This window comes from Xyrauchen texanus, chromosome 9, assembly GCF_025860055.1.
Source record: "Xyrauchen texanus isolate HMW12.3.18 chromosome 9, RBS_HiC_50CHRs, whole genome shotgun sequence".
NCBI classification, from domain to species: domain Eukaryota; kingdom Metazoa; phylum Chordata; class Actinopteri; order Cypriniformes; family Catostomidae; genus Xyrauchen; species Xyrauchen texanus.
Window position 1 is genome coordinate 6,002,456 of NC_068284.1, and position 25,943 is coordinate 6,028,398.

General features: G+C 43.9%; 1 protein-coding gene across 2 annotated transcripts; it reads left to right on the forward strand.

Moving 5' to 3' along the window:
• Positions 1 to 18,299: 18,299 nt before the first annotated feature.
• On the forward strand, positions 18,300 to 25,571 carry LOC127649636 (zinc finger protein 501-like). Of its 2 annotated transcripts, XM_052134859.1 has the most exons (4): positions 18,306 to 18,401; positions 18,494 to 18,554; positions 23,291 to 23,458; positions 24,363 to 25,571. In XM_052134859.1, the coding sequence occupies exons 3-4, from the start codon at positions 23,374 to 23,376 to the stop codon at positions 25,457 to 25,459; spliced, it is 1,182 nt and encodes a 393-aa protein (XP_051990819.1). In that variant the 5' UTR covers positions 18,306 to 18,401; positions 18,494 to 18,554; positions 23,291 to 23,373; the 3' UTR covers positions 25,460 to 25,571. The 2 variants fall into 2 exon arrangements, with proteins under 2 accessions (XP_051990818.1, XP_051990819.1); XM_052134858.1 differs by lacking the exon at positions 18,494 to 18,554 and having other exon boundaries at positions 18,300 to 18,401.
• Positions 25,572 to 25,943: the final 372 nt, after the last annotated feature.

Sequence of the window (25,943 nt, forward strand, 5' to 3'; positions counted from 1 at the left end):
GGTTACCTTCAGGCCTATCTCTCTGAGGATTCAAACAAATAAGGCTAGGCATAAAGATGCATATATTTTTTTACTACAAACTGCAAGGAGCTCTTAAGCTCATGTGCTGTCTGTCTCATGAATGCTTCACAGGAGTTCAACGGTTGGTCAATCAATTTCCAGCTTGTAGCCTTTTATGTTGAGCAGACTCTGGAAATGCTTGTCCAGGAATTTCACCATATCTCTGCCCTCCTCATGCTCAGGAATTCCAACAATTCGGACATTATTACTGGGGCTTCTGTTCTCAAGATCTTCAAGCTTTTCAAGGACATGTTCCAAATCAACTTTTGTCACAGGCAGATTAACAGATAATTCCCTCTCTGCTGACTCCAGATAATCGATTCATTTCTCAACATCTGCCACTCTTGTAACTAACTAGAGAATTTTATTTCCATCGGCGTAATTGATCAACGTACTACAGCAAGATCCTCCACTTCAGCAAGAACCTTCGTCAGCATCACCGGCATGTTGGACAGTTGACGCTGGATCTCCTCTCCCGCCATGCCATCCAAATCAAGTCCCCGGACTGTAGGCTTGTCTGGGCTCTCATCCTGAACACGTAAGTGTCTTTTAATGTCTCCAGAGCCCAAGGATTTTGACTTCTTTGCCATGTTTTACCTCAAAGAGCAAATGTGTTACTGGGTGTATCGAATTTCACCAGATTATATCATGATGTAGAATGTAAAAAATTTTAGAAAAGTGCGCAGAGCTCGTCATTCACACATCTGCTTCTTGCATGGCGTCACGTGACCTCCGATACACCCTGATTCTTACAGTCAGTATCGCTGCAGTATTGGAGAAGGTTGTACTGCTCTGGCTTCATCTCTGAGATCAAACCCCTCACATCTGAAAGAACTCAATTTGAACTATAATAAACCAGGAGATTCAGAAGTGAAGCTGCTCTTTGATCTACTGAAGGATCCTCAACTGAAGAAACTACAGCGAGTAATATTGTTATTGTATTATTTGTTTATATGATGATTATAAAAAAATATTGTGTCATAATTATAAAGACTCTAATTTCATATATCAAATTGTAATGAGATTTCATAAATTAAAATGTATAGAATTTCTGAAGAATCTTAAAACATAGGAAAGTACCTTATTTCAGTGAAATATTTGCGTCTATTGTTTTTATTTTCTCTTTGACTGTTTCTCACTGTCTGTGTGTGTGTGTGTGTGTGTGTGCTTGTAGTATTCATTATGTTTAAGCCATCTAATCAGATGTGTGTCTCTACAGGTGATTTTACACACATTTTGTTTAAAATTTTCAGTGGTGTTTGCACTGACAAGACTGACAATGACTTAATTTAGTCACGCTGCAGATATACAGTATACCAGTGCACGTAAGCTTGAAATACCACATGACACAACTGTTTAGTGAATTGTCCTCTCATTGTTGTGAGGTGATCTGTTTGTTCACAGTATTTGTGTGTGACAGAATTATGTTTATCACTGTGAGCTCAATGCAGTTATGCAGTTGTCTGGTGAGAAGATGCTCTGACATCTGATTGCAGGTTTAGGTGGGCAGGTGTTGTGTGATCCAGAGGACCAGAGACAGTAATCAAACACAGGGTTGATCAGACTACTCTCCTGTTCACTGTTTGCAAAATTACACCAGAGAACTGACTGTATGAGTGGACAAGTCAACTTCTACTCACCTCACTGATCTGCTGTCATGTGTCATCTTAATGTTGACGAACCTTCATTTCCCCCTAGCTTATTATCATTGCACATCCATTTGCTCTTGTTTTGTTTATATCTGAGGGGTGTGAGTTTTAGAGTGATGCTGACAGCTGTACGGAGACGCCTTCACTAAAAACCTATAGTTTAACACACTTATCTTGTTGTTTATCTCTCAGTCTGTGGAACTGTAATCTGACAGAGGAAAGTTGTTCAGCACTGGCCTCAGTTCTCAGCTCAAACTTCTTAACTCTGAGAGAACTGAACCTGAGTGAAAATAAACTGAAGGATTCAGGAGTGAAGATACTCTCTGCTGGACTGAAGAATACAAACTGCAAACTGGAAACATTACAGTAAGAAAATACTTAAAACAATACTGTGTGTGTTGGTTTTTGTGGTTTACATGGGCATTTTATTTAGTTGCACACTAGTAATTATGAGAGTATTATGCAAAAAATGTGGTTTATGAGGACACCCCTAGTGTCCCTGTAATTCAAATGGCATAGAAAACATACTAAATGTTTTTTTGAAAATTAAAAAATGCTAAATACATTTATTCACACCAAATATATATTTTCCCTGTTACATAAAGGATTATGTATATAAATGATGTGTTACTGAAAAAAACAGGCATTTTTTCATTAAAAGAAGGTAAATGTAGGGTGAGCAGATTCCTGCTTGTAGAAAACTGGACAGCCCCCTCCCTGCAAACATTTATTTTACGTATCCTTACCTAGGCGCAGATCAATGCGAAGTAGAGGGTGCATCTGCATCTGTAACTGAAGCAATTCTTCTCAGTTTGCACTTGTCTTTCAAGAGTTTATCTTAAAATTCAGAGCAGTCCAGTCCAAAATTAAGATGTATGTAAAGCATTGCCTTCATGACTGTTACACTGAGTCGATATTTATCCAGTGTCTGTGCATCGTTCATTAATGAGAACACGCGCTCCACAGATGCAGATGTCCCAGGCAGGCATAAAACAAACTCCACGACCTTGGCTAAGACTCAGAAGTTGATGATCTTGCTCTGGAGCTCATGAAAAACATCTGTCCATCTCTCAGACACGGCTGTCTTGTTCATGTTCCATTCAGTGATGCGACAAGTGTCAATGTATTTCATGCAAGACCACTAATCAAATAGCATGGTTTCATCAATCAAACTGAGAGCGGGTATTATGGAATAGAAGTGTTTGAGGCAGATTGGAATGTCTTTCCACTCTGGGATGTCTCTCAGTAGGGCCCACTCAAGTTTTTCTGTGTTCTCCAATGATTGGCTCCAATTTTGGAGGTAATCCACTGATGCTGAATAAAAGATTCTCACTGCACAAAAGAAATCATCCGCTCATATGTCACCAGCTTCAACCTGGGCATCCAACTGCTTTTTAATGTCAGAGGGTATGAATGATTCCTCCAGCCTGGCCTGCAAGACTTTTCTCAGGCCATGAATGTGCAAAGCTGCAGCCTTCGTGGGCAATGGAAAAGCAAGCTCCACTAATCTCACACCTGACTATACAAGGCACTGTATTTGACTCCTTTTTTTAGAAATGTAAACTCTCTTTGAAGATCAAATGTACATACACGCTTCCTTGACATTTTTCCAGCCACAATTTCCACACAAACATCCCAGGCGCGTACCGGGTGGAGCCCAGCCCCCACCTCGGCTACTCAGACCACATCTCTGTTATGTTTATTCCAGCATATAGACCGCTCATCAGACGCACAAAACAGCTTCAGAAGCAGGTGAAAACCTGGCCAGCAGGAGCCATCTCTGTTCTTCAGAACTGTTTTGAGTGTACCGACTGGAACATGTTCAGGGATGCTGCAACATATGGCGATTCTACCATCTTGGAGGAATACACAGCATCAGTGACCAGCTACATCAGCAAGTACATTGATGATGTCACTTTCTCCAAGACCATCACCACACTCTCCAACCAGAAGCCGTGGATGACTGCGGAGGTGCGCACGCTGCTGAGAACCCGAGACTCCGCATTCAGAGCAGGCGATAAGGCAGCCCTAAGAACAGCTAGGGCCAAACTGTCCCGGGCAATCACAGAGGCAAAGCGCACACACGCCCATAGAATCCACAGTTACTTCCAGGACAGCGGTGACATGCGGCACATGTGGCAGGGCATCCAGGCCATCACCAACTACAGGACAACATCAGTTGCCTGTGACAAAGATGCCTCCCTTCCAGATGTGCTGAATGACTTCTACGCTCGGTTTGAAGTGCAGAACGACGTGGTGGCAAGGAAGACCACCCCTCCTCCCAACAATCAGGTGCTCTGTCTTACCACGGCGGATGTGAGGAAAACTCTACGTAGAGTCAACCCACGGAAGGCTGCTGGACCAGACAACATTCCTGGCAGAGTGCTCAGAGGATGTGCAGACCAGCTAGCAGATGTTCTTACTGACATCTTCAACATCTCTCTGAGCAGTGCCGTCATTCCAACGTGCTTCAAGGCCACCACCATCATCCCCATGCCAAAGAAGCCTTCAATGTCCTGCCTCAACGACTACCATCCCGTCGCACTCCCACCAATCATCATGAAGTGCTTCGAGAGGCTCGTCATGAGGCACATTAAGACCCAGCTGTCCCCCTCGCTAGACCCACTGCAGTTTGCGTATCGTCCAAACCATTCAACGGACAACGCCATCACCACAACCCTGCATCTGGCCCTCACCCACCTAGACAAAAATGACTCATACGTTCGAATGCTGTTTATAGATTTCAGCTCAGCATTCAACACAATAATTCCTCAGCAACTGATTGGAAAGCTGAATCTGCTGGGCCTGGACACCTCCCTCTGCAACTGGATCCTGGACTTCCTGACTGGGAGACCTCAGTCAGTCCGGATGGGGAACAGCATCTCCACCACCACCACACTGAGCACTGGGGCCCCCAAGGCTGTGTGCTCAGTCCACTGCTGTTCACTCTGCTGACTCACGACTGTGCAGCAATGCATAGCATGAACCACATCATCCAGTTCGCAGATGACACGACTGTGGTGGGTCTCATCAGCAAGAACGACAAGTCAGCATACAGAGAGGAGGTGCAGCGGCTAACGGACTGGTGTAGAGCCAACAACCTGTCCCTGAATGTCGACAAAACAAAAGAGATGGTTGTTGACTTTAGGAGAGCACAAGGTGAACACTCTCGCTGAACATCGACGGCTCCTCTGTGGAGATCATCAAGAGCACCAAATTCCTTGGTGTTCACCTGGTGGAGAACCTCACCTAGTCCCTCAACACCAGCTCTATCACCAAGAAAGCCCAGCAGCGTCTCTAATTTCTTCGAAGGCTGAGGAAAGCACATCTTCCACCCCCCCATCCTCACTACATTCTATAGAGGGACTATTGAGAGCATCCTGAGCAGCTGCATCACTGCCTGGTTTGGGACTTGCTTCGTTTCGGACCGCAAAGCACTGCAGAGGCTAGTGAGGACAGCTGAGAAAATCATCGTGGTCTCTCTTCCCTCCATCAAAGACATTTACAAAAAACACTGTATCCGCAAAGCAACCAGCATTGTGGACGACTCCACACACCCCTCACACAAACTCCTGCAGTCTGGCAAGAGGTACCGAAGCATTCGGGCCCTCACGGCCAGACTGTGTAACAGCTTCTTCCCCCAAGCCATCAGACTCCTAAATACTCAGAGACTGGTTTTACACACACACACACACACACACACACACACACACACACACACACACACACACACACACACACGCACACACACACACACACGTGTCCTGAGTTACACTTTAATTACTGTCACTTTATAACTGTCTGCTACCTCAATAACTGCTATGTGCATAGAACACTATCTCATAGTATGTTATGTTTACGTTTATAGAAACTGTCATCTTTTTGTACTACTGTGTACTGGTCGGCGCTGCACTGTCTCTCACTGTGCCTATTGTCCTGTCCATTGTTAGAAATTTCTTGTACTGTCTCGTACTTTTTGCACATGTTTGCACATGCACTTGATATATGTATATAGGTATATAAAGGTATTTTATATAGATATTTTATTTAGTTGTGTATTCTCATGTGGTTATGTGTTTATCCTATGTTGTTTTTATGTAGCACCATGGTCCTGGAGGAACGTTGTCTTGTTTCACTGTGTACTATATTAACTGTATATGCTTAAAATGACAATAAAAACCACTTGTCTTAACTTGACTTGACTTGATGTGCAGCCACCACACTGCCTCCCTGTACCTCACTCTGCTTTTAGTCAGGCCCATGTGTCCATGGTGGAGTTTTTCATGTGTCCAGCTCTGTGACTGCTGTGACTGTGTCTGGATATGGGGATATTCTCTCGCTGCTGATTCTATGCCCCAGAAAGTTGAGGTCTCTCTATCTCAGTTTGCACATTTGCTGGTTGAGCTTTAGTGCTGACTTCCTTTATAGTCTCTAGAACCTTATAGTCTCATGTGATGTCCCTCCATCATTGATCCACACACCAATATATCATCCATATATACTACGGTGCCTTAAAGGCCACTCAGGAGCTCGTACAACTTCCTCTGAAAACTTTCAGGCACTTATGTAATGCCAAACGGTAGTTGTTTCAAACAAAATCTCCCTAATGACATGATGAATGTTGTGATATTGACACTCTTCTCATCCGAGGAGATCTGCCAAAACCCACTTGCAGCATCCAGGCTAGAGAATACGCTGCTAGCCTGTGAAGAATGTCATCTAATGTCAGGAGAATTAACTTTTCTCTTCAAATGCTCTTGTTTAACCTCTTAAGGTTTTTTTCCTGATCGCTTGATACCAATACCATGGACACTACCCATTCAGTTGTTTCGGTAACATGCTCAATGATACCAAGGCAGTCCATCCATCTCAGTTCCTCCTCCACTTTTGACATGAGGGAAATTGGTATGCAACGAGGGGTTGTGATGCTGTATGGTCTTGCATTCTCTTTTAGCTCTATCTTAAAATTTTCTACTTTGAGATGTCCTAGTTCACCGTAAACACTAACTTCCTCGACATGCTGTATCAGTCCTAGGTGGGCTCCTAAAGCTCTGCTCAGCAGATTTTCTCCCCCTGATTTTATGACTGTAATACTAAAGTGGCAGCCCAAGGTTTTTTTTTCCTCTTTTCATTTGAGTCCTAGCTATGAACTGTCCTTGTGTTGCTAGTTCTCAACCTGGACTTATTAGTGACATTGTCACCGACTTGAGCTTAGGCTTTCAGCAAAGGCTCTTGTATGTTGCCTCTGTCATAATAGATGTATCTGCACCTAAGTAAATTTTAAACAACACTGACGTTCCTTCAATAGAAAGCGTAGTTCGCCATGGTGGCTCATCATCAGCTACCACTGTATTGTTATGTGTGTGTTTTTCAGTCACTGACCTGAGGAATAAGCTACCTACTTCCTCCACAACTTCTCTGACACTCCCAGTGAAGCAAAATGAAGCAACGTTTCCTAATATTTGACATTTATTACATTATTTATCCCTTGCTGAGCATTTGTCAGACTGTTTATGTGCACGGCCACATCTACCACATCTTTTCTTTCCCCTCTGATCAAATGAGCCTTATGGCTCCTACACACTACACGACTTTCAAAGATGTCGGATCGTGGTACCGTTCATATTACACAACTGTCTGTTTTGTCACTGAATTCGTAGCATTTTGAAATTACACAACGAATCTGTGACAGAGGTGAACACATTACAAGACTGTGGCAGCGGGGGCATGGTCAAGCGCCCGTCCGGGAGAGAAAAGCGGTAAGGGCGCTTACACCTGAGCTAAATTATGTCTAACACCTGTGTCTAATTTCAGTAAGCATGGGGAGAGCGGCATAAAAAGGCAGCAGCCACAGAGCCTCGGGAGATAGAGTGACACACGTCAGTCTAGTGTTGGCGCATAGAGGATCAAGAATTAAGAAACTAACTAAAATTGATTGTAAACATTACTGTGACCATTAAAAGCCTTACCTGGAATGTCAAGTGCCCTGCTTCACGTGTCCTTCTTGGGAAACCTGTCACACTGGTGCCGAAACCCGGGAATCATTATTGGAAGAAATCATCCAAGCATGGAGAAAAGTCACCCCGTAGAGTCCTCCCAGCTGACGGAGGTCCTCCAGTCCCTCGCGGTGTTACATCAGAGCCACCAACAATCCCTGCTTGAGCTCCGGCAGGACCAGGATCGGCGCTTCTTTGAGATTATGCGGGCTCAAGCAGAGGACCGGCAGGGCAGGCTATACGGAGTCTCCTTAGCCAGGAGGCTGCTTCAGCCGCAGCCGCGACCCCGGACACCCGCACCCCACTGCCCCCGCCCGCGTTACAGAAGATGGGGGCGGCAGACGATCCAGAAGCGTTCCTGGATCTTTTCGAGCACACCGCTGGAATTTGGGGCTGGCCGCATGACCAATGGGCAGCTCGCCTAGTTCGCCAACTCTTCCGGGGCATGAAGCTAAGCTACCTACTTCCTCCACAACTTCTCTGACACTCCCAGTGAAGCAAAATGAAGCAACGTTTCCTAATATGTGACATTTATTACATTATTTATCCCTTGCTGAGCATTTGTCAGACTGTTTATGTGCACGGCCACATCTACCACATCTTTTCTTTCCCCTCTGATCAAATGAGCCTTATGACTCCTACACACTACACGACTTTCAAAGATGTCGGATCGTGGTACCGTTCATATTACACAACTGTCTGTTTTGTCACTGAAGTCATAGCGTTTTGAAATTACACAATGAATCTGTGACAGGGGTGAACACATTACAAGACTGTGGCAGCGGGGGCATGGTCAAGCGCCCGTCCGGGAGAGAAAAGTGGTAAGGGCGCTTACACCTGAGCTAAATTATGTCTAACACCTGTGTCTAATTTCAGTAAGCATGGGGAGAGCTTCATAAAAAGGGTGCCGACACCTGGGAATCATTATTGGAAAAAATCATCCAAGCATGGAGAGAAGTCGCCCCGTAGAGTCCTCCCAGCAGACGGAGGTCCTCCAGTCCCTCGCGGTGTTACATCAGAGCCATTCCCTGCTTGAGCTCTGGCAGGACCAGGATTGCCGCTTCTTTGAGATTATGCAGGCTCAAGCAGAGGACCGGCAGGCTATATGGAGTCTCCTTAGCCAGGAGGCTGCTTCAGTCGCAGCCGTGACCCTGGACACCCGCGCCCCGCTGCCCCCGCCCGCGTTACAGAAGATGGGGGCGGCAGACGATCCAGAAGCATTCCTGGATCTTTTTGAACGCACCGCTGGAATTTGGGGCTGGCCGCATGACCAATGGGCAGCACGCCTAGTTCGCCAACTCTTCCGGGGCATGAAGCTAGAAAAATCCGACCGCCCGTTCGCATTTTCCCAACGGCTCTGGGACGCCTGTCGGTGGTGGCTGCTTGTGGGGGACCGCGACGTCGAGGGACTTATCGACCAGGTGGTTCTGCAGCAGTTCATCCAACGACTGCCCAAGAGAATGGCGGAGTGGGTCCAGTGCCACCGCCTGGCGTTGCTGGAGGCAGCCGCCTGTCTTGCGGAAGACCAGATGGCGGCGATTCTGAGGGTGGATGAGCCCTCTCTCTCTCTTTCGCCTTCCCCTGTGTCTTCCCCCGTTCCCTTTCCCTCCCCATGCCCTCTCACTCTGCTCTCTCCCGAGGGCCCATTCCTGCCCCACGCAGGCGAGAAGTGTTCCAGAGACCAACTTCCCAGCCGTGGAAGAACACACCTTCCCCGTCCTTCAGCCACTCTCCTCCTCAGGTGGGGGCGCCCGCCAACACAGGTACGGGCGTGGCGCCTGGGCCGGCCTGTTGGAGGTGCGGAGACCCGGACCACTTCCGGGATCAGTGTCCGCTGATGGAGGTGGGGACGGTGGTGCGGGTCTCCGATGTCCCGCAGGCTGCCCCCGATCAGGCTGGAGCGTACCGGATTCCAGTAAGGATCAAGGGGAGTACTTACCAAGCATTGTTGGATAAGGCTGTAATCAGACCACCATCCACCAACGCTTGGTTCAACCCGAGGCTTTGTGCTCAGCTAAACTGGTCAGGGTGAGGTGTGTGCACGGGGATGTTCACAAGTTTCCCATGGTGACTTTGGCGATCAAATTCTGGGGGGGAAAACATAGTGTGGAGGCAGCGGTTAGTTCCCGCCTCACCCATCCGCTAATCTGGGTACTGATTGGCCGAGTTTTAGAAATGTATTAGAGGGAATTTGCGCGGATGGGTCCTGCATGAAAATTAAGAGATGTGCAATGTGTGATGCTTTTGCAGGGGATTCCCGGAGGGGGAATTCCCGGAGGGGAATTCCCTTGGAGCAGTCATGGGATGAAACCCTTAAGCACGCTTTTGACCAAGTGAGAGTAATCGATGTTCAACAACTCCGGCCGGGCATCGCCATTTCATACCCGTATTTTGCGGTTATCAAAGACCGGTTATACAGAGTGACGCAGGATGCTCAAACAAAGGAGGAGGTGACACAATTGTTGATTCCACGGAGCCGCCGGGAAATGATTTTCCAGGCGGCTCATTATCCTATCCTATGGCCGGTCACCTGGGGAAAGGAAGACACTGCTCCGTCTAATAGTCCGCTTCTATTGGCCGGGCATTGGCGGTGACGTCCGCAGGTGGTGTGCGGCGTGCCGCGAATGTCAGCTGATAAACCCACCGGCCACCCCAAAAGCGCCATTGCGCCCCCTTCCATTGATCGAGGTCCCCTTCGAGAGAATTGGGATGGACCTCTTCAGGCCATTAGAACGGACAGCACGCACACATCGCTTTGTGTTGGTCCTGGTGGATTACGCAACGCGATATCCGGAAGCAGTGCCTCTGAGCAACATCTCAGCACATAGTGTTGCGGGGGCACTCTTCAAGATAATCTCCCGGGTGGGGATTCCGAAAGAAATCCTCACCGACCAAGGCACAACTTTTATGTCACGGACACTTCGCAAACTTTACGAACTGTTGGGCATTAAATCGATTCGCACTAGCGTGTACCATCCACAGACGGATGGCCTAGTGGAACGATTTAATAAAACGCTCAAAAACATGATTCGTAAGTTCGTGCACGAAGACGCTAGAAATTGGGATAAATGGCTGCCCCTATCGCTTACCCGAACATAAAAAGAAAATAGTTCGGGAGGAATTAGATGCGTTGCTTGAGATGGGAGTAATAGAGGAATCCCACAGTGATTGGTCCAGCCCGGTTGTTCTTGTTCCCAAGAGCGATGGGTCTGTTCGATTCTGTGTGGATTATAGAAAAGTCAAAGTGGTGTCTAAATTTGATGCGTACCCAATGCCCCGTGTTGATGAACTGCTTGATGGTTAGGTACTGCTCGGTTTTATTCGACCTTGGATCTAACGAAGGGTTATTGGCAGATCCCCTTGACACCAATATCCCATGAGAAAACTTCTCTGCGCCGATTACACCAATTCGTGACGCTTCCTTTCGTTTTTTTGGAGCTCCAGCCACGTTTCAACGCCTCATGGATAGGATCCTTAGGCCATCCTGAGTTTGCTGCGGCGGGCGGGGCTCACGGCAAACACTAAGAAGTGCGCGATTGGGCGTGTGGAGGTACGGTATCTGGGGTTCCACTTGGGTCATTGCGACTTGCCCTAGACCCAAGACCAAAAAGGGGGAGAGGCAGTTCCTGGGGCTGGCTGGCTATTATAGAAGGGTTGTGCCTAATTTTTCGGACATCACCAGCCCGCTGACTGACCTCACTAAAAAGGGGGCGCCCTTTTTAGTGAGGTCAGGGATGGCGCCCCGGCCTGAGTCGGGCGGTGGGGGTATGTGGCAGTGGGGGCCAACATATCTCACTGACATCGGCGACGAATCACAGATTCTCTCAAATCGCGTCTTTGATAGTACATACATTGCGATCGTTGCTCACGGGAGCGAGCAACGATCGCAATGTATGTACTATCATTGCTCACGGGAGCGAGCTCTGATTTGCCCACGATTTCAGGCTTTTGTTGGCGATCACCACAAAACTGTCGGCGAGCGGAAATCGGGCTTAAAATCATGTAGTGTAAACTCTGCATTATTCTCTGTTAGCTCCATGTGTTTGTTGCCTTGCATTTACATCATCAATGCTTCCCGTTGCAGCTGCGGCTTTGACTTTGCTTGTGCTATTTTGTACTTTAATGAGCTTGTAATCATTTTAATACACATTTCATGATTATAACTTGAATTTATCATTGTTTTTTCAGTCAGATACATGACCAAACATGGTATAGAGTTGCTTCTGGCAAGATATAGAGATGGTGTTATTTGGTATGGTCTCAAACAGATTATTTGCTTAACCCTCCTATTGTGTTCATCTTTTGCATTCACAGGTACATTTTGACCCGGTGTAATTTAAGCTTATAAATCACTCAAAATCTGATGGTTTTCATCTAAATCTATATTGTAAGTAATTCATAACTCCTTACATGTTCGTGGATGTAAACAAAATTATATTTTTGGTATGTTAACTGACAAATATAAAAGCTATTAATTAATATACAATTTCTTTAAAAATAAAATTGATTGAATATTACTTATTTGACATCAAAATATACATTAACTACATTAAAACCAGTGTGATAAAAGAGTCACATGATGCCATGCGAGGTTCGGATGTGTGAATGGCGAATTCTGCAAACTTTGCTAGTTTTAATATTAATATCTCAAACTGGTGAGTTTCGATACACTCTGCACCATAACTGTTCTAGGAGGACAATATGTCAAAGAATTCAAAATCCTTGGGCTCTGGAGAGATTAAAAGACACTTATGTGCTCAAGCTGATTCTCCCGTGGAGGCCTCGAGCCCAGGAGTTGACTTGGTCGGAGGGGGGTGAGGGAAATTCGGCAAGAAATGTTGAACATGTAGGCAATGCTGATGAAGGTCATTGCTGACTATAAGGATCTTGCTGTAATATGCCTATCGATCACTGCCATTGAGACTAAATTCACTGTGGTGGTTACAAGAGTGGGGATGTCGATAAACGGATCGATTATCTGGAGCCATCAGAGAGGGAATTATCTGCTAATCTGCTAGAAACCAAGGTGGATTTGGAGCATGTCTGGGAGAAGTTGGAGTACTTGGAGAACTGTAACCGGTGGAATAGGTTACAGTGTCCTTAATGACAGCACCATCAAGTTCAAGTTTTTGCAGCTGTTCAAAATCTAGTTTTCCCAGTGACAGAATACTCTTTCTAGCCTGCTGAAGATATACCTCACATTTCTCATCTTACTTGTGTGTCTTCAGTTTGGTCTGAAAGATCAGGAAGTGTGTTAACATTTGAGTGAGAGTCTTGGGGATCTCTGCACTCTCTGCTTCACCCAACAGTTTCTCTAGAACAGTGGCAGAAATCCAACACAAGACTGGTATATGAAACATGATGTACAGTCTTTTTTTTCTTTTTTATCCACTTTTCTCCCAATTTAGAATGCCCAATTCCCACTACTTAGTAGGTCCTCGTGTTGGTGTGGTTACTCACCTCAATCCGGGTGGCGAGGTCAAGTCTCAGTTGCCAATAATTTCGAGACCACCAATCCACGAATCTCAGCATAAAGAGGCTTGTGCTACCCTCCGCGATCCACGCACAATTTACAATGTGCCCCATTGAGAGCGAGAACCACTAATCGCGACCACGAGGAGGTTACCCCATGTGACTCTACCCTCCCTAGCAACTGAGCCAAATTGGTTGGTTGGGAGACCAGGCTGGATTCAAACTCGTGACTCCAGGGGTGGAAGTCAGTGTCAATACTCGCTGAGCTATCCAGGCCCCCAATGTACAGGCTTCTTGATTATTTCATGTGTGTGATGATTCTATTGACCACATTCTCATCATTTATTTTCTTCCTGAAATACTCATCTTTCAGATGGTCATTGAACCCTCGTACATCTGTGAGCTGGTCAACACACTCAGAAGGAATTTGATTTGCTGCACCTGGTCGTGAGTTTATCCAGATAAGAGCAGAAGGAAGCAGATTCCCTTTGATGAGGTTGGTTAGCAGCACATCCACTGAGGCTGATTCTGTTATATCAGCGACATGTCTCTCAGGTACTCCAACGGCTGCGTGAATTCTCCCTGTTCCTGAAAGCTGAGAAGTGCTTCTTTCATCAAACCTTAGTCGAGTTCCTCGGTTACCACCTTAGTGAAAAAGGGGTAGAGATGGATGATCGCAAAACCAAGGCCATAACCTCCTGGACCGCTCCACAGTCTGTTAAAGAATTACAATGATTTCTTGGATTTGCGAATTTCTATCGGAGGTTCATTCACCAATACAGCCTGCTTACTGCTCCTCTGACCTCTCTACTCAAGGGAAAGCCAAAGACACTACTCTGGACCACTGAGGCGGAACAGGCTTTTAAATCTCTCAAGCCAGAAAGATTTACGTACCCGAAGAATTTCGTACCTCACTAATCTCCTCAGCACATTCATCCGTCGGCACATGTCACCCTGGAATTAACAAAACCTATTCCACTCTCCAGACGCGCTACTGGTGGCCCAACATGATCCACGACATCAAGACTTTCATCCAAGGATGCATCCTCTGTGCCATGAACAAAAACCCCTGTCACCTACCCACTGGAAAACTCATGCCTTTACCAGTTCCACAACGACCTTGGTCGCACATTGGAGTCGACTTTGTAACAGACCTTCCTCCCTCAGACGAGAATACATGTATCTTGGTAACCATTGATCGCTTTTCTAAAGCCTGCAAATTAATTCCCATGAAGAACTTACCCACAGCCTTTGTAACCGCCGAACTACTGATGGAACACGTCTTCCGGAATTTCGGCATTCCGGAGGATATTGTATCAGACAGGGGACCGCAGTTTATCTCCAAGGTGTGGCGAGCGTTTTTTGCCTTAATGAATGTTACGGTGAGTCTAACTTCAGGGTATCACCCACAAGCAAATGGTCAGGCGGAACGGAAGATCCAGGATGTCAGTCGTTTCCTCCGTACCTTCTGCCATTCTAATCAACACTTCTGGAGCCGATATCTCGTATGGGCGGAGTATGCTCAAAACTCCCTTCGACAAACCTCCACTAATCTAACACCGTTTCAATGCGTACTAGGTTACCAACCACCATTATTCCCATGGTCCGGTGAGCCATCAGAAGTCCCTGCAGTTAACACCTGGTTCCAAGACAGTGAGAGGGTATGGAACCAAGCCCATCATCATCTCCAACAAGCCCTGAACCGTCAACAACGCTTTGCAGACGTTCATCGTTGTGACGCTCCCGAATATCAGCCTGGACAACTGGTTTGGCTCTCGACCAGAGATATTCGTTTAAGACTACCATGTCGCAAACTAAGTCCAAGATATATTGGTCCATTTCCCATCGTAAGACAACTTAACCCAGTCACCTACCAACTCCGTCTGCCGGCCCAGTATCGCATCCACCCCTCATTCCACGTCTCACTTCTGAAACCCCATCACCCACTTGTTTCTGTTCCCTCTACAGACCTAGTTCAGGATGACAATCCCCCAGTACCCCCCATTGAAACCGACTCCATCTATACTGTTAGAGAAATCCTGGACTCCCGACGTCGAGGTGGTCAACTTGAATATCTGCTAGACTGGGAGGATTATGGACCAGAGGAGAGGTGTTGGGTACCTCGAAGGGACATCCTCGACCCCATGTTACTCACGGAATTCCACGAACAACATCCTGAAAGGCCTGCTCCACGACCTCGAGGTCGACCCCCACGACGTCAAGGTACTAGGTCCGCTGGCGTGGACCCTGGAGGGGGGGGGGTAATGTCAGGAATCAGTCAAGCTCGTTCCAATCCACCACTCAAAGATCACTCTCCTCAGAATACTAATCACACACACCTGGTCATCATCTATCACATCATCAATCAGCTCATAAGAACACTCACCACGATTCCAGTCTTTGTCAAGCCTCCAACAGGAACAGACCGTTTCTTCCCGCATCCTGAAATCTCCGTCAACTCTGAATTCCTGAGTATCCTATTTTCCTTACCTGATTCATGCTAACCCTATGCACTGTTGTTCTGCCATCTCCAGATCTCCCACCCGATTCCTGAGCCCATGTCCGAGATCTGATCAAATGGCCCCGATCACCCCTAGAAGAGAAGAGGGGTTAACAAACTGATACTGAGTGATATTACTACATTGGAAGTTATCTGGCTTACCTGTTGTTCTCTGTACATCCAACGATCTTCACCTGCACCCGAAGATTCACCATATACTTACCTTACACGATTATCACCTGAAATAAACAGCATTTGAATCACTTACCTCCGATCTCCTGGTCTCTACCCTGACAGCAATCTCCTGACAGTTTAAACTGTCTGGATCACCTGCTTGGATTGTAACAGATGAACGTCAGGATTTGTGAATCAGAGGAACTTTAGTCCTGATCCTAAAGTTTTTGATTCTGTCTGATGGAATACGGGCTTCAGAGGACTATATTAGATGAGTGCTCAATGGGAAGAAAATGCTGGATTTTCGTGAGGTTTGTGACGATGTCATTATGTCTCTCGTTGCATCAGGTGAGTGGTAAGTGGATGATGCTGCCGCCCCTCCCCCCAGCAAGGGCAAGGAACTTGCACGAGCCACTCACAAGGGCGGTCGAAGAGCTTCACTCTGTTATTTGAAGTCCCAAGCCCCGCTTGGAACGGATGCAATGGCACACTAATGGCCAGTGAAATGCAAATATACGTTTCCCCCAGTATGCCTTATTCACTCTGCCATATGTAAAGTCCGAGAAGACAAGGAAAATATTCTATTAGTTGTGCCGAAATGGCCCATTCCGTTAATGATGGAGATGCTGTACAGCTTGCTCACCATGTGAAATACCACTGAGGAGGGATCTCCTCTCAGGCACGAAGCACATTCTGGCATTCCCAGCCCCAGCTGTGCAACCCTGGACAGGGTGCACTACACACATCAGAACTGATGCGTTCAGTCATGAACACCATTTTACAAGCCAGAGTACTGTCCCCAAGATGCCTCTACACACTAAATTGGAAGGTGTTCACTGATTGGTGTCTCTCACATAGCAAGAACCCAGAAAACTGCCCCATACATGAATTTCTAATATTTCTTCAAGAGCGATGTAAAGCATTCAATGGAAAGGATGGGCAAGGAGGAGGCGAGAACCGGCTTGACGATGTAAATAATAGTTTAATGATAAACTTAAAAGAAGACACAAACACACACGACGGACATGTCCGTATTCGATCTCTCTCCCGCACGAACCCCTGCAGTCAGCCTTTAACCCTCACGGAGGCATAATTAGCCTAATACGGGACTGGGTGCGTATGATCACAACCCGGCCCCGCTCTCCGCTCTGCCACATTCTTCCCTCGTTCTCTCAGGCTGGGGAGCCCCCGGCCTGACGTACACCCCCCCCCACCCCCCTCTTTCCTCTGCCAGCAGGTCATCCCCATCTACCTGGACGAGGGAGGGGACAAGGGGAGGGAAACAGAAATAATAAAAATGGGGGGTACTTCCTGTAACAGTGTACCCCCCAAAAAACTGTCAAATTTAAAAGAGGGAAAAGGCCAACGCAGAGCGACAGTGAGAGAGAGAGAGAGGAGAGAGAGAGATGAAACAAAAAAAAACTCTTACTCGCCAGTTCTCCAATACGCCGCAGCTTGTTCCTCGGCCACTCCTCCACCCTCTATACGACGCCTCTATAGGCAAACATGATTTAATCATAAAATGAGAAATCACATCTGACACACAGATCCTTTCACTGGCTGCCTGTATCCTTCAGAATTGATTTCAAGATCCTCTTATTAGTTGTTGAACTTCTTCAAGGTACTGCCACTACATACCTTTGTTGGTTACTAAATATACTCCAGCAAGATTACTCAGATCAACCAACGGCAACTTGTTGACTATACCAAAAACACTACTGAAAAACTGAAAAGTCAGCCTTCAATCATTATGGTCCCACCCTGAATCATACAAGCAAAGTGAGTCTTGACTAACTTTGCACTTATAATAACTTGTTCAGTAGGGTTCCTTTCCTTGAGGATTTTCTTTTTTCCTATTGCTTATTTCATTTTACTTTGTATTTTATTTTCCAATTTCTTTTTACATAAATTACATTATGTATGCTTTTCTTTTCTTATTTGTTTATTTTGTGTGAAGGCATATGTACATTCATATCTTCTATAAATAGCACTTTGTAAACACTGTTTTTAAAAGGTGCTATATAAATAAAGCTGTACTTACTTACATTTAAGTAAAAAGTGAATGCTGCCCATTTTCCTAAACAATGACGCTCGAAATATAAACCAAAAACTGTCAGAACTGCCTGCTTTAACATAGTATTCATTTTTTCAAACTCAATGACATTCAACCCTTCTTTATCATATGGTTTTACAAAATCCTAATATAGTTCCTAATATACTGATTTTTTTCCACCTTCCAATTAAAATTCTGCATCTTGTCATTAATTATTTTTATGATAGAAGGAGATAAAATAGGATATAAATATTTTACTTTGCTTAATAAAAAACCCAACATTGATACATCTCATTGTAACAACAAATTTTTTTGGCCAATTTTTTCCAAATTATATATATATATTAAATATTTGGTCGTCTGTCTCTCCGGACCGGCAGATGTCGCTGTGACGTCATGAGGTCAGTTGCGATTCGGTTGAGGGAAGGTTTCTGTTTTCAGCGATTCGGGCTTGAAGGCTGATAACTATCATGTTCAAAAGTGTTCCTGTTAATGTGGTAAGTTATGTCAATACTAGTTAAATGATTTTGTGATTGTACTGCTTTATATTAGGTGATGATTTTTAGTCCTTGTCAATATTATTTGAAAGTAAATAGCATCCACATATGAGGAACTGCAGCTTTGGAGATTCACTGCAAGACATAAAATAGGTGAGTATTTTCTACATTCATCCAGATAATGAAATGGATTTGTTGTCTCTTCGTTAGTTCAGATAATTAAATGGTCACAGTTCGAGAACAGAGGGTGCCATGACTTCTGGTTGAATTATTTAGCCAGACCTTGTCCTTACTGCATCTGACATAGAGGACTATTGGCACGATATGTGGGTATGAGAATGGCATGTTGGCATCACAGTAGCAAGTGTCAGCATTGCAGATCCTGATTATACGCAAGCATTGTTAAATATATAAAAATAGACTAAGCTGTATTGCACGTAGTTATTGCTCAAAACATAACACTCTTACGATACACAATAATTCAGACTTTAATTTTGTAAAATGTGCAACTGTACATTCCAGAATTAATAAAATATAAGTATGATAAAAAAAAAAACTAAAACATGAATCTATGCTAATCCATAAGTTATCATGAAGTAACAATAAAGTTTACTACTGTGTTTATATTTTGATAAACTCATTTATAGCATAATTTGCTAATGTTAATTCATAATACTATTGTTCCTTTTAATTTGATAGTGCATTAACCTATTTTCATAACTCATAATGTATGAATGAACATTGACCAAAATTAATAAATGTTGTAAAATATTGTTTATTGTTAGTTCATGTAATTTTTTTGCATTTAATAACATATAAATTACTAGTTAACCTATATAACCATCTGGCTAAATGCCTGTGTAAACGGGTTAATGGAAAGCAGGAGACGAGAACCGGCTTGACAATATAAATAATAGTTTAATAAAAACTGAAACAAAAAGACAAACACACAAAGGTGTTGTACAGCTGTCCGTAAATCAATCTCTCTCTCTCTCTCTCTCTCTCTCTCTCTCTCTATCTCTCTATCTCTCTCTCTCTCGCTCTCTCGCTCTCTCTCACTGCCATTTTTGGTTGGCCATTATCCCTCTCAAGGGCTAATTAGCCTGATTAGGGACCGTAGCATCATGACATGCCGCATGACGTACACCTCCTCTTTCCCTGGTGAGGGGTGGACCTTCCCCCCCGTCTGCTGCCAGGTCGTCCCCATCTACCTGGATGAGGGACGGGACAAGGGGAGGGAAACCAAAAATAATTTGGCACCTACATGCCGTAATGGCCAAATTAACAAAACATTTTAAAAAGAGAGGGAAAAGGCCACGGTCCGGCAGTGGGAGAGAGAGAGGGGGAAAAAAAACACTTACTCACCGGTTCTCCGATACGCCGCAGCTTGGTCCTCGGCCACTCCTCCACCCTCTAATGGACGACAGCCGCGCCTCTCCGGGCGGATCCGATGAAGTCTTCTGGCCCCAGGCAAATTAATCCCCCTGCCTCATTCTCGGGAAACTGAAGGGGTCTCCCCCGCTCCTGGTTGCTGTTCTTTCGCTCCAGGTGGTCGGCCAGGAGCCCCTCCCCACTCGCGGTCGGTGGTCTCAAACCCTGCCGCGTTTCAGCGGCTGGTAGGGGTCTCCTCCGCCCTTGACCCTGCCGCGGCTGCTCCATTGGGGTGGATAGTAATGGCGAGGAATCTACTACGGCACATCCCGCCTCCTTCCCATATTTCGGCACCAGTGTAAAGGGGTTAATGGATAGGAGGAGGCGAGAACCGGCTTGACAATATAAATAATAGTTTAATATAAAACTGAAACAAAAAGATAAACACACAAAGGTGTCGGACAGCTGTCCGTAAATCTCTCTCTGTCGCACTACCATCTTCGGTCAGCCTTTATCCCTCTCCAGGGCTAATTAGCCTGATCAGGGGCCGGGTGTGTAGTATCACGCCCCGCCCTCCGCCCTGCCCCAGTCTGTAATGACAAGAATGTAAGAAACAGAATGTAAACATAATTATCAAAGAACATGACTTTACAGTGTCTGATAACACTGTCTTCAGCAGGTAAAACAGTTTCACTTAGCAGCAAAGTATTAGTGAAATAATGGGAACACTCCTTTTTCTTAAATTTAATATGAATCATGTCCTGTTTGTTCAGCTATATGTAACCAGTCCTGCTCGACCCTCTCCGAGCAGGATTCGAACCGCCATCTCAGGCATGGGAGTAAGCTGCAGTGTCTAACGTCAGTCGCTAGTGTGCTTCTTGAGGGTAAGGGATTGAGGTTTACACATACCGCACAGCTTTCACGCACCTGGTGGCTCCCGTTACATATGCACAGTTGAATCTGCCTTGCGCTGTGCTACACACTGAGGGCTGCAAGTAAACAACCCATCTTTGAGTTATCATTCGCTCAGAGTCATTGTCCGATCTGCTCTGTTGAATTTTGCAGTGTAGTCTCATCCCTCTTTTGGTGTGTTTGGGTTCTCAAATATTTTTTTTTAAATTAGTCTGAATCAAAACTGGATGTTGGATGCTACTTCATTCTTTTTTTTTTTCCTACACTTTGCATCTAAAAGACATATTCACATAATGTTTATCAAAGCCATGATATTGACCTGTTTCAGTGATGTCACTTTTCCCCCCGAGCCGCCATATTTGTGACAGAAAAATGCTTTTGATCTCTGCTAAATCCAATGCAAGGTGTATACAGGTGTCTGAGGTCTGCACAAATATTGCCAAATTTGACTTTTGCAGACATTTAAATCTATTTTTTTACATGATGTCTGATGTGTGACCGATGTGAACACACTCCTACCGGTACGTCACCGTGAACATCTCTCATTCAGAAGTTATAAATGTTTGTGTTGTTTTCAGCTCTGATTTGGTCACAATGTTACAAAACCTCTGTGATGATCCCATCTGTATGAATGGAAGAGCTGTTCTTAACTCATGTAGAACACACCGAGGCATATCAGTAGGGCTGGGTATCGAGTTTGATACATTTTAGGCACTGACCGAATTGCCTCTAAACTATCGAGTGTCAAAATGTCTTGTCGTTCGGTATCTTATATTGATACCAGAGGAGTTCATTGTCAACGTCATTGATAAGCATGTAGCATGCTAGATGTACCCAAATGTAAAAGTGATGGTGATTGGCTGTGTTTAGGCATCATGGAAAAACACTTGTTTATGCCTGTTATGCCCAGAGATGCGTCTCACACGTTAGGCTGTAGTGTGTACATTTCACCAGGCACGATGCCAACAGCACGCGACAGTGGGAGGGAGAGAGGGGAAAAACACTTACTCGACAAGATAGTTGCTGCCAAGGCCAGCAACACGACAAATCTGATGAAGCACTTGACAGTGCACAGAATAAATTTAAGAGCATAAAGTTGCACCGTCTTCGACTGCAAGAAGACAGAGCCGGTGCAGTCATCCTCTAAGCGTCCTCCCGCCACGGAGCTTCATTTAACATGCCCACAACACGAGTCCTCCAAAACTACTGATGAATGCAGCAGTGCTATGACTGGGACTCCGACAGGTAATGTTAACGTTTAGCAAACAAACCAACAAACAAAATCGGCAAACTTGTAGTGGTACATGCTTGTGTACTTCTTAAATTAATGTTTCTGTGCACGGTGACATAGTCCTATAAACTGGACCTACGTAACGTTAGATATTGTTTGGATGTATGGCTATAAATAACTAGCTAAATCGATGCTAAAAATGTATTAAGGTTGACAGTAACTGATCAAGTTTAACTCACATTAAACTAGTTATCTTGTTAAACCGTACTTATCCTTAGGGTTGGCTCAGTTTAGCTTTCTTTTTTTACCCTCTTCACATTAATGTTATAGCCTCTGCCAACCCTGGCATGAGGAGACCAGAGTCTTTGAATCTGTAAAAAAGTCAAGAAACTGAAAAAATATTTTTTTTCATTACAAACATTTTTTATGTAATGTTTGTAATCTTGTTTAAACGGATTTCATAAAATTGGTATAAAAAAAAAGTATAGTTTAGGAACCGGTATCGAAGTCAAGATTTCGGTATCGCTAACATTTTTTTTTTAACAATGCCCAGCCCTACATATTTGTGTATATGAATAATATGTTTACATTGTAGTCTGGTGGTGTGAATCTTATGATGTGTTGTTTATTGAATAATATTACTATATACACATGAAATATACACTATATAATTGTGTGTGTGTGTGTATATATATATATACACAAATTATAGTGATTTTTCAATTGTCCTACAGTCTGTGCATTTCTAGTTTAAGAGTATCTGATTTTATCGATTTGTAAAAATAAATGTGTATATATATAACTTATACGTGTACAGATAACTGACATGTCTGAATAAATGAACAAAGTCCCACAAGTTTTTTATCCCTGCTCTCCCCCTTCATCGCTGCTTTGATGGAAAAAAAAGAAAGAAAAATAATATTGTGGCTCTGTAATTAAACACCAGTATCATGTTTTCAAGATTTATAAATAGAAACAAAAATGTCACTGACTTTTACTACATCCCATAGTGCAGCACATTGAAGGTAAATGGAATTTTGGTCACAAACATGGCGGCGCGGTCATACGGTGACGTCACATGAAACAGGTCAATTGATAATGTTTAACAATTATTAATGAATACCAGTAAATAATAATGATAATTCTGATGATGATTAATAATAATGGCATCTTCTGATGATATCTTCTCCAAGAGGAATATATCAGTATGTTTGCACAAATTTCTCATGGATTTGGTTTACTGAACCCTTACCACGAAAATGATATAATAGTTTATATGATTAAAATGATCTGTGCAGCATCTGGCCATAACAACTGTCAAAACAACTCAAAAGTTGTTCATTAACAATCTGTAAATTTGTTTTTATTCCTTCAGTTAAGCCACTTCTGTAACAATTCACAAGTAAATGCTGGAATAATTCCCATCGTCCTACAAGTGTGACATACTATTGTAAGAAAATGGAGATTGTTAAAGAGGAAACTGAGGAGTTGAGTGATCCAGAACCATTCAGAATGACAAATGAAGAGACTGAAGAACAAAGAGGTTGGTGTCCATTCTTGATTCCTTGTTATTATATAGCTTCAGGCAGCTCATCAGAATTGGTGAATTAATTTTATAGGAAACCAAGGTGGTGGGGTGCCACAGGTGGTGATGTGCACGGAAATGTATCATCTTATAAGACCATGCTAATTTGTTTTATAAATTGATGAAATAATAGCATATGACTATAGTGAAGTATTGGATCTAGTTACTGTGCTGTCAATTCTTAATGCTAGAGACGTATACGTTTTCCATTTTTTAGAGACTTTAGGATTTTGCGTTACACAGCGCATTGTAATGGCACCAGCCTATTCACAACATGAGTTACACATCCAGCACACAACTTGTTCAATTATTCTTATGTTGCATATTATTTTCCATCTCATCTTTGTTATCATAGTCTGGGTCAGTAAATGAAAAGCTTTCAGTCAAGGTAGGACTGAACCATTTAGTATTGTCCATCTGTTTACTGATATTTAGACTTGTCGAATAGTCTTGTTCGAGTTTATCTATGTTAACAGATTTTGACATTCTGGAATATTTTTATCTTTTGACGTTTACATTTTACTGATGTATAGGAAAGTCTATTGGTACAATAACAGACAAAAAATTTTGAAAGCCAATGCAAACTATTTGTAGTTATGTATTTTGTTATTTGGGGTATTCTGTGATATTTTACAAATTGTTTAATTTCTATTCCATGTTCATTGACCCATGCTTTAAAGTTTGATTCACGCTAAACATGCAATTTCGCACACTACCTCACCCGCCCTCCAAATACCGTTGGTTGGCCATTAAACACTGTAGTGGTAAAACGTTGCCGGCACAACGGCGCTAGTGTTCACTTACATTTTTGTTTGTTTTACATTTTTACTTGAACTCTGACAATCTCATAAATTCATTTTAGAGCTGATGGAAGTTAAAGAGGAAAGTCAAGAACTGAATGAAGTGGAGGAGAAACATCAGTATCAGACCCCTCATAATTTCATCATAGAAGAAATATCTTTTAATTCCTCACAGACAGAAAATGCTTTCTTCCCAAAAAGAAAGCGAAGAACAGGAGCAAACAATTCTTTCATATGCTCTTATTGTGGAAAGACTTTTGCACGTAAAGGGCACTTTGAGGATCACTTAAGAATTCACACTGGAGAGAGGCCGTTTGCGTGCCCCCAATGTGGAAAGAGTTTCACACAGAAAGGAAATCTTACAGATCACATGAGAATTCACTCTGGAGAGAGTCCTTTCATATGCCTCCAGTGTGGAAAGAGTTTCACCCAAAAGAGAAGTCTTAAGGAGCACATAAGAATTCACACTGGAGTGAGTCCATACACGTGTCTTCAGTGTGGAAAGAGTTTCCCACAAAAAGCATGCCTTGATGGTCACATGAGAATTCACACCGGAGAGAGTCCTTTCACATGCCTTCAGTGTGGAAAAAGTTTTACACATCCAAGCAACCTTAAAAGGCATAGAAGTATTCATTCAGAAAATGAATTACATCAATGTTTACAGTGTGGCAAGAGTTTCAACCAGGCAAGAAATCTCAAAAATCATCAGCGCTTTCATTCTGGAGAAAGGCCATTTAACTGTGATCAGTGTGGTCAAACCTTTCTTTTGGCCTCACACCTAAAAAGACACCTTAAAATCCATGCAGATGAGAAGCCTTACTTGTGTTCCTTTTGTGGAAAGAGTTTTTTATGGCTTGAGTATTTAAAAGAGCACCAGAAAATACACACTGGTGAGAAAGATCATGTGTGCTCAGAGTGCGGTAAAGCCTTTATTAGAGCTGGTGACTTGAAATTGCACCAAAGAATCCATACCGGGGAGAAACCCTACAAGTGCTCACTTTGTGAAAAGAGTTTTGCTCAGCTAGGATCACTGCATAAACATGAGCGAGTTCATACTGGAGAGAAGCCATACAGCTGCACTTTATGTGGGAGAAGTTTCAGCTCATCAAGTTATCTTCTGACTCATAGAAAAAAGCATTGTCCAAAGTTAACACAGTGAGCAAAGTTTATTCTCAGGTTCACTGCTTTCAAAATAGTGTAAATTCCTATTTTTTCCTTTCCACACACACACACACACACACACACACACATATACACTGGCGGCCAAAAGGTTGGAATAATGTACAGATTTTGCTCTTATGGAAAAGGTACTTTTATTCACCAAAGTGGCATTCAGCTGATCACAATGTATAGTCAGGACATTAATAATGTGAAAAATTGCTATTACAATTTGAAACAAAATGTTCAGAACCTCTTAAACTACTTCAAAGAGTTCTCATCAAGAAATCCTCCACGTGCAGTAATGACAGCTTTGCAGATCATTGAAATTCTAGCTGTCAGTTTGTCCAGATACTCAGGTGACATTTCACCCCACACTTCCTGTAACACTTGCCATAGATGTGGCTGTCTTGTCGGGCACTTCTCATGCACCTTACAGTCTAGCTGATCCCACAAAAGCTCAATGGGGTTAAGATCCATAACAC